Here is a 9,904-nt window from a genome sequence, read left to right as displayed (position 1 = left end):
CTGACCACGGCTTGTCTTCCCCCCTTCTTGGACTTGGAAAAACTACAAACGTCTGCTTCTGGCTTTGATCTACGGAACGGAACTGGTCTACTCTACTGCTAAAATCCCTGGCTGATTTGTTCGTGTTGGAATCCTGTCTGCTGTGTGTGTGTGTGGGAGCGACGCAAGTTACTCTAAACACAGTGTTGGCAGCAGAGAGGAATCTGCTGCCAATTAGTTGCATTCTTTATCTTTTGTTCCTTGGCTTTCATTTTGTTTATACCCAGGCTGAAGAAAGCAGTTTGTTTTTGCCCGGATTAAACTCCGGTTTAATCCGGTTTATCTTTTGAACATTTACTTTTGCCCCTTTTTGCTCCTAAAGGCAAAAATTGCCTGGCCCTTGTGTTTTACGGGCATTTTTGAGTTCTGTAATCTAATAAACTCTGTTACTTTGAATCTTGTGGCGTTCTGTCCTTGACAGAATGCTTCTGGAACATGTCCAGACAGCCTGAAAGTAACCCAGTGATTCCGGCCATGAAAGCCTCCAACAATTATTGAACACTTCCTTATTTGTGTTGAGTAAAGCTTTCATGGAGCCCCCGGTGGCGCAGAGGTTAAACCGCTGAGTTGCTGAACTTGCTGACCGAAAGGTCGGTGGTTTAAATCCAGGAAGCAGGGTGAGCTCCTGCTATTTAGCTCAGCTTCTGCCAACCTAGGAGTTCGAAAACATACAAATGTGAGTAGGTCAAAAGGTACCATTCCAGCAGGAAGGTAACGGCACTCCATGCAGTCATGCCACATGACCTTGGAGGTGTCTACGGACAACACCGACTCTGCGGCTTAGAAATGGGGATGAGCACCAACCCCCAGAGTCAGACACGACTAGACTTAAGGTCAGGGGAAAATCTTTACCTTTACCCAAGCCTTTCATAGCCAGGATCACTGGGTTGCTGTGAGTCTTCCAGACTCAGAGGTTGCGAGGTCTGTTGGAAACTAGGCAGTTGAGGTTTATATATCTGTGGGATGTTCAGGATGGGAGGAAGAACAAATCACAAGAAGCATATGGACAATTCTAACAGAAAGGAGGAAACCACGAAAAGGAACACAATCTGGCTTCTAGTATTAAAAAACTTCAAAACCAGGACAGTAAATAAAGAACAACACTCAGAAAACAGAGGAATTCCAGGCAGGAAACAATCAGGGCCAGCTAACACCTCCTAATAAAGAATTCCCCCAGGCAGGAAGCAGCAGGCTTTGAAGCTCAAAGGCCAGTCAATGATAATCAATGTGGTCAACTGCAACATCCACACTTGCCTCCAACAGACAAGAGTTCTCTCTCCCAACCAGGACCTCATTCCTCAGATATATAATCCCGCTTGGTACATATGGTTTTGGATACTAGTAATTATAGAAGAGTGCAATTTGAGGTTTTAGACTTGTGGTTTCTGATTCTTGCAATTTGTAGTTTTAACTGTGTGTTTTTATGTTGGACTGTAAAGTCAAGCAAGCCTTTATGAGGAAGATTTTGGAAGAAAATGAATGAATAAATCCAAGAATACCACCTGAGAGGCAAAGAAGGAATTTTGAATTTATATGCCAGATAATCCTCAGTAGCTGTTTTTTAAAAAAAATTAATGAGTTGCTTTGAGTCTTCTCCTTGAGAGAAAGAGAGAGAAAGCGGGCTAAGTAAATAAATAAATAAATAAAGGCTGACTGGTATTGTCGAAAGCTTTCACAGCCGGAATCACTGGGTTATTGTGTGGTTTACGGGCTGTATGGCCGACGTGTTCTAGCAGCATTTTCTAGCAGCTGTATGGCCATGTTCTGCAGGCAAAACGTAAGGAGAAAATGCTGCTAGAACACATTGCTCATATAGCCCGGAAACCACATTGTTGCACTCTAGCACCGAAACAACTTTTCACCCAGCACCACACCAGAGTCCAATAATTCTATCTGAAAAGGTCTATTAAAGAAAGCCGATAAAAAGGGGGAAAGGGCAATTCCAAAAGGGTCAGTAGAATAGAAAGTGCAAAATAGCAGTAATCCAAAAATGACAAATAGCATAAAGTCAAGAGAACCAAAATCCAGAGCAGAACTTCAGACTTAAATCCATAAACAATAAACATGAAAACAGGAAGTTCTCCAAAGGGAAACCCTCCAAGGAAACAAATGCATGAACCAAAACAGGATAATTCAGAATACTTGAATCATGAACTTGAGAGCAGAGACAGGAGAGCCATCTCCTATGGCAACGTTGTCTCCTCTGAGAGGCTTGAAGCTAAACCACTTAATTTAAGCCCATCCAGGAACCCATGAGATCATGCCGAAGACACCTGGACTGCAAGGTCTTATCTCGGACACTTTGAAAATATCTAGTTGGCCTATTTTTCACTCCTTGTGTTCTCAAGCCTAATCTAGTTTCCCAGGAAAGCTTCCCATCTGCCCAAGGTCTTTTCTCAAGGGAATTTTCACTTTCCCCTGTTGCCTCTGAACAAACAGGAATCCAAAACATCAACCTCATCTACCTGCAATTCTCTCTGTTCACTCACAGACTCCTCACTTTGAAACCCACCATCCCCCTCATACTTTGAACCACTGTCAGAAAAATCATCTGATCCTTGCTGAGCTACACCAGACACCACACACCAAATAATGAATTCTGGGTCACTTTTTCCTGCCTGGAGCATAACACCCTCTTCCTGGGCCTGGGCCCGGTTCCTGAGGATACAGACCCGGCTTTTTGGCAGGTCTCTTCCTGGCTCCGAGCTTTGTCCGGGAGGCCATGGCAGACTTAAGGCCCATATTTGTGGTGGAGACTCCACGGGACAGGGGGGCCATCCTTGTGGTGGAGGCTCCACGGGACTTGGGGCCCAACCTTGTGGTGGAGGCTCCGCGAGACATGGCGCCCACATTGGTCCGGGAGACGGCTTGGGATTTAAGGGCAAAGGTGGTTTTGGAGGTCATCTTGGGCTGGGAAACGGTACCTGGAAAACAATATTTGCTCAATTAAGCATTTCAGTCCATCATAATTCAGTGGGGTTAGGTAAGTGATTAGAATCATAGAGTCACAAGGGGTCCAGAGAAGAAGGGTGACCAAAATGACCAAAGGTTTGGAAGCCATGAATCCCTCTGAGGATTATAGTGCATAGATGCAGGGAAGGAAGTCATGCCCCCTCTATTCTATTCTGCCTTGGTCAGACTACACCTGGAATCACACTGTGTCCAGTTCTGGGCACCACAATTGAAGGGAGAGGTTGACAGGCGGAAATGTGTCCAGAGGAGGGAGACTCAAAGGATCAAGGGTCTGGAGAACAAGCCCTACGAGGAGCGGCTGAAAGACCTGGGCCTGTTTAGCCTGCAGAAGAGGAGGCTGAGAGAAAGGAGACATGAGGAGGGCCATGGATCAAGAGGTGAAGGGGCGTCCTGGGGAGGAGGGAGCAAGCCTGTTTTCTGCTGCCCTGGAGACTAGGACGCAATGGCACAACGGCTTCAAACTACAGGAAAGGAAGGAGATTCAGCCTGAACATGAGGAAGAACCTCCTGACTGTGTGAGAGAGAGCTATTCCCCGGGGGGGCCCTCTCTCTCTCTCTCTCTCTCTCTCTCTCTCTCTCTCTCTCTCTCTCTCTCTCTCTCTCTCTCTCTCTCTCTGCCCCGTGTGGGGAGTGTGGTGGAGAGAGGCTCCTTCTTTGAAAGCAGAGGCCGGATGGCCATCTATCGGGCGGTGGCGGGGGGGGGGGGGGGGTTAATGCGATTCTCCTGCTTCTTGTCAGAAAGGGGTGGGACTGGGTGGTCCACCAGGCCTCTTCCAACTCTAGGATTCGAGGATTCTGGGATTCTATATTAAACAATAATAATATCAATTAACATAAAACATCCCATTACAAAAATGAAAACCAACCCAATTTAAAAGAACAATCAATAAAACTCAGCAATGACTACTATTTAAATAGGTAGTACAACATCTTAGCCATAGCCAAATTTCATTAAGTGTCTATATCAAGTTATTTGGTCCTTTAGGTTAGCTGAAGTCTTGGTCACTTTCAAGAACCTGCCTAAAGAGCCATGTTTTCAGCTCCTTGCAGAAACATGATGGTGTAGGGGCAAGCCTAATATCCCCGGGGAGGGCAAGCCAAAGCCAGGGGCCACCACCGAGAAGGCCCTCTCCCTCGTCTCCACCAACCATGTGTCCCCCCCATGTGTCTCACAGCCTCCTCCTCCTCCTCCTCCTCCAGGTGTTGCTCTGCCCTTCAGCAACTGCTCCAACCACCTTCCCCTCTGATGCACAACATTCCAGAACTCCTCCACGGAGCTTCCGCTGCTCCCAATTGGCCACCAAGCACACAGAGGAGGCAGGCAGGGGCCTTCCGCATCAGCAGAGCAAGCAACGGGTCTGGACCCCGATGGAGCTACCCTACGAGATTGGGCCTCTGCTTAAGGGCCTCCAGGGAAGGAAGGAAAGAGGGAGGCAGGGAGGGAAGGAAGGACAACAATTTAAACATGAGCTAACAATGTGATGCGGCAGCTAAAAAAGTCAATGGGATCATTGCTGAGCCCCAGGTTTCGGCGGTGGCTAGGGGAGCATTCGCACAACCAGGACTTGTGCGCCAGCTGCGCCCGTTCCTTGGGAAGTCTGGCTTGGCTACGGTGGTCCACGCTCTAGTTACATCCCACTTGGATTACTGCAACGCGCTCTACGTGGGGCTGCCTTTGAAGACGGCCTGGAGGCTCCAATTAGTACAACGGGCAGCAGCCAGACTAATAACTGGAGCAGCATACAGAGAGCGTACCACCCCCCTGTTAGGCCAGCTCCACTGGCTGCCAATATGCTACCAAGCCCAATTCAAAGTGCTGGTTTTGACCTACAAAGCCCTAAATGGTTCTGGCCCATCCGAACGTATCTCCTCCTATGAGCCTGTTAGAACCCTTAGATTGTCTGGAGAGGCCCTGCTCTCGGTCCGCCAGTCTCACAGGCACGGCTGGTGGGAACGAGGGACAGGGCCTTCTCGGTGGTGGCTCCTCGGCTGTGGAACACCCTCCCCAGTAACATTCGGCAGATTCCAACGCTCCTGGGCTTCAGGAAAGCCTTAAAGACATGGTTGTTTACGCAAGCGTTTAATGAATGAGAACATCTATATCACATGGTCCAGGCGAAGATTTTCATATGAGAATTTAGATGAATGGATTTTAACTTGGATATGTTTTTAACTTTTGTATTACTTATTTTACTACGTTATGTTATTTATTTATCTGATTTGTTGATGAATGTATTGTGTCAGGCATTGAATTTTGCCTATTATTGTAAGCTGGCTTGTCCTCCAGATCTTGATCCTTTGAGTCGCCTTCCTCTGGACACCTTCCATCTTAAGAGTCAACATCTCCCTTCCATTGTGGTGCTCAGAATTGGACACAGTGTGATTCCAGGTAAAGTGGTCTGACCAAGGCAGAATAGAAGAGAGGCAGAGCATGACTTCCTTCCCTGGATCTAGGCACTAGGCTCCTTTTGAGGAAGGACTAATTTGTTTATTTATTATTTATTTATTTACTTACATCATTTCTACCCTGCCTTTCTCACCCGAGGGGACTCAAGGCGGCTTACGATAATAGGCAAAATTTAAACATGAGCTAACAATGTGATGCGGCAGCTAAAAAAGTCAATGGGATCATGGCTGAGCCCCAGGTTTCGGCGGTGGCTAGGGGAGCATTCGCACAACTAGGACTTGTGCGCCAGCTGCGCCCGTTCCTTGGGAAGTCTGGCTTGGCTTTTTCCCTGCTTCTCTCCTCAACCCTGACATTGTAACTAATCCCAAATAAAAAACTATCATTTTAACTTTCTCCTCTCCTAGTGATACTGTGTGTCTCTTCACTGACTTTTTCCTATTCCCAGCTATACTCTGTCTCTTCACTGATACTAGCCCCCAAACACACAAACCTTTCCTTTCCCGAGCCGCGGGAAGCCTCCGGCAAGCCAAAAATGTATTTCCTTGAACCGTGGTTACTGAGGACCCATTGGACCCGGTATCCACAAGTCAACGGATCGGCGCCATTTTGGCATCATATATTCCTGGACTAATTCTAAGACTAACTGCTATCTCACTTTCTGCACTCTGGACTCCTATGCTCCGGGAAATAACCTTTTGTTCCAAGGAATCAAACTTTAAGGGAAGGACAGCTAACTGTCATCCATGACTCCACCGCTGCCATCCTGCCTCTCGCCGCCCGTTTCTCGCCGCCAAGGGAATCCAGACCCCATAATGAACTAGATGGGGTCATCCAGAAGTCCCCTCATACCCCAGGCCTTCATCAACAACCCCCCCCCCCTTTTCCTGGACTTTGGCCAGCTTTGCCAAGTTATTTGGAAACCTACTGGATCCCTTTCTCCCCTGGACCCCATGTTTTTCCATATGATATGTGGACTTATCCTGGACTTTTTGGTGGGTGGGATGGGTTGATATGATTTCCTTTTTATGAATGTATCCCTTACATGTCTCCCTTCCCCCATGTCCACTGTATGAACTATACAAATATGAAATGCCACCTTTCTGTGACCTCAGCATTCCAGCCCTTGGGAAACCTTCTTATTTCCGAGGGTGAATAATCCCTTGACAGAAGGACTTAACCAAAGACTCCTTGCATGGACAAGAACAATGGACATCCTCTCCGGGCATCAGAGCAGGGCCACCTGGAGAAGGTGCTCCCCTCGGGCAATCCTGTCATATTCCAATGAGGGGCAATCTGCCTTTGGAAAGCTGAGATTGTCCCAACCGCCTCTTTCTTTGTTTTCACACTCTGGCCGAAACTACTGTCAAATCCCATCTATATCGTTTCCATATCCAGTCCACGGAAAACCAGATCCTGGTGACCAGGCCAGACTCAAATGTATATTCACACTACTGGAAATAATACCTTGCTGGCTGGAGGACCCCAGGGGTTATCGCCAACTGCCGGAAATCCATTAAGCCATTTTAATCCACTCAAATTCCATCCCTGAGTCCTTTGTTTCCTGCTCAGACCGCCCCCTCCCTCCTGATTGGCCGAGAGGCCGAAGCGGCGCTGGCTGCCTGATTGGCTGAGGCGTGCAGACCTCCCCTCCAGCTGATAACTGCAACCAATCAGCGCGAAGCCAGCTAAGGGGGGCGGGCACGGGAAATTCAAAGTTGACCGCCCTTTTTGCTATAAAGTGTACTGTATTGAATTGTATGTCATGTCTGCTTGACGAATGATCATGGTTTGACATCCTTTCCAGCTGGATCACAATAAACAACTCAGTGGCATTTTCTTCAGCTCTGGGAGAATTATTTGGGAAATCTGAGGGTGACTCTTATGCTAGCGGCTCTCTTTTCTCACCAGGGGTATCGGACCCTTTCTTTGCCTTTTGGCGGGTCTGCAGTTTCTCCCTCTTGGGCGAGACCCTCCAAATTCTAGCTCGACTCCCAGTATATTGGTCTCAGGCAGGCTTGTCTGCCAAGCAGAGAGTGCTGGAAAAGCAGGCCTCTGGTGGTGAAAGACATCGACCTATACCCTCTCGATCTTCTCTCTACATCCACAGTCTGGGATCACACTTTCCCGGCACCCAAGGGGTCCTTTGACCCCCAGGATCCCAGTTAGGATAGTCGCACTGGCAGGGAGGATGCGAGAGCAATTGATATCTCTGTTGTAGTTCAGCCTTTAATTGTACCTGCGCCTGAGGTCAGTGGGGATTCTGGGCCTGCAGACCAGCAGGAGAGTCAGCAAGAGATTTTAACTCCTGAAATTGAGCTGTCTCTGTCTGAAGGCCACATTCCAGAAAGGCAGTTCGCTAAGGAAGCAAGGTCAGAAACAGAGATGAGCTCAGAGGAAGAAATTCCAGGTGTTCCGTCTAGGGCAGTTAGGTGGGAAATTTACCTTGTTAGCCAAAAAGTCTTTATCGGGTTATCAGGGGAAAAGGCATGATTTTATCTCTATATGAGCAAGACCGAAAGGTTTCTTTGCCAAACTGGGAACATTGGGTTTTGAAGAGACATCTCTTGCCAAGTCAAGCTTCCCAGCCCTGGAGTACAAGTTCAGATTAATTTAGACTGAAATTTCTTCCTCCGAGTGTTATGAATAACTTTTCAATAACTTTAAAGCATAGGTTCTTTTTACTGCAGTTTCAGTGCGAGAGGCATATCAGAACTTTTAATGAACAACATTTAGACATTAGACACAGATTTTATGCAGCTACATTGGATTCACAAACAACCTGGCTAACAAACAAACAAAGGGGGGGGGGGTTACATTTTCACTCAGCATTCCCACACAACATGCGCCCATCTTCATGCATACAAATATTGCCATATCCTTTTCTCCCTCCTTGGAGAAGCACCTGCTTAGGCCAGGCCCTGCTTCCCTGCAGCCTGACAACGCAAAACTCTAAAACTTCAAAACTCCAAAATGCATCCTTTTCCCCCTAAGAACAATGCCGAGGATCAGATCCCCTGTTTCCATACAGCAGAACTGACTCCCTGTATCATGACTCCAAAATGCACTCCCTCCTCTTCCCATGAGAAAAGGAGCCCCAAAGTGACCAGACTGCTTCCCTGCAAATCTGCCACTATCTCCATTGAGCGTGGTGGGTGAACAGCATCGCTGTCTGTCACACTTTCTGGATTGCCATAAGGTCACTTATATAGCAATCGTTTGCTGATGTTCCCAAAGTTGTAAATGAATGATAGACATCCCCCCATCCTGGCTCCATCTCAGTTTCCTGGACCAGATGTTGATTCTTCTTGATTAGTGTTGGCCTTGTGTTGACTTCCTTCTTAACAGTTGTAAACATTTCCTTAACCGAGGTAACCGAGGCACCTGTCTGTCCAATTTTGTGGGATTCTTTCCGGCTTGTTCTTCCTGATGACGTGGAGGGGATTCTTGGGTCTGTGAGGGCGACCACTTGTGCTCTGGATCCTTGTCCCTCTTGGCTGGTTAAGCAGGCCAAAGAGGGGTTGTTGGATTGGTTTGTGGCTATAATAAATGCCTCCCTGGGTCAGGGGTCATTTCCATCTTGTTTTAAGCAAGCGGTGGTAAAACCGTTACTAAAAAAGACCTCGCTAGACCCATCTGTATGTAACAACTACAGACCAATTTCCAACCTCCCGTTTTTGGACAAGGTTCTGGAGCGGGTGGTGGCCACGCAGCTCCAGGAGTTCCTCGATGACACTGATTTTCTGGACCGCTCGCAGTCTGGCTTCAGGCCTGGGCACAGTACCGAGACAGCTTTGGTCGCCTTGGTGGATGACCTCCGCAGGGAGCTGGACAGGGGGAGTGTGACCCTGCTGGTTCTCTTGGACATCTCAGCGGCTTTCGATACCATCGACCATGGTCTCCTTCTGGGGAGCCTCCCTGGGATGGGACTCGGTGGCACTGTTTTGCAGTGGCTCCAGTCCTTCCTGGAGGGCCGTTCCCAGATGGTGAAGCTGGGGGACACCTGCTCGGACCCCTGGCCTTTGACCTGTGGGGTCCCGCAAGGGTCTATTTTATCCCCCATGCTTTTTAACATCTACATGAAACCGCTGGGAGAGGTCATCCGGAGTTTTGGATGGTGTTGCCATCTCTACGCAGATGACACGCAAATCCACTACTCGTTCCCATCTGACTCCAAGGAAGCCCCTTGGATGCTGAACCAGTGCCTGGCCGCTGTGGCGGACTGGATGAGGAGGAACAAGCTGAGGATCAATCCTGACAAGACAGAGGCCCTCCTGGTCAGTCGCTCGTCGGATCGGGGTATTGGGTGGCAACCTGTGCTGGACGGGGTTGCACTCCCCCTGAAATCACAGGTCCATTGCAGTTGGGGGGTCCTCCTGGATTCAGCGCTGACGCTTGAAGCGCAGGTGTCGGCAGTGGCCGGGAGGGCTTTTGCACAACTCAAACTTGTGCGCCAACTGCGACCATACCTCGTGAAGTCTGACTTGA

General features: G+C 48.4%; 1 protein-coding gene across 1 annotated transcript in view; it reads right to left on the bottom strand.

Annotated features, from left to right (window-relative positions):
• The window catches only part of LOC134299390 (C-type lectin domain family 4 member K-like), a 32,857-nt gene extending 28,485 nt beyond the window's left edge, over nucleotides 1–4,372 (bottom strand). Inside the window, exons 1-2 of the mRNA XM_062982124.1 lie at nucleotides 4,186–4,372; nucleotides 2,712–2,963 (exon numbers count right to left, since the gene is read on the bottom strand). Of these exons, the coding sequence (XP_062838194.1) occupies nucleotides 2,712–2,943 (232 nt within the window). The 5' untranslated portion in view covers nucleotides 2,944–2,963; nucleotides 4,186–4,372. The remainder of the gene's footprint in view (nucleotides 1–2,711; nucleotides 2,964–4,185) is intronic.
• Between the last annotated feature and the right edge of the window lie 5,532 nt (nucleotides 4,373–9,904).

The sequence above is a fragment of the Anolis carolinensis genome, chromosome 5 (genome assembly GCF_035594765.1).
Source record: "Anolis carolinensis isolate JA03-04 chromosome 5, rAnoCar3.1.pri, whole genome shotgun sequence".
In the NCBI taxonomy this organism is placed as follows: domain Eukaryota; kingdom Metazoa; phylum Chordata; class Lepidosauria; order Squamata; family Dactyloidae; genus Anolis; species Anolis carolinensis.
Note: the sequence above shows the minus strand (reverse complement) of the source record. Positions and strands in the feature narration are given on the sequence as shown.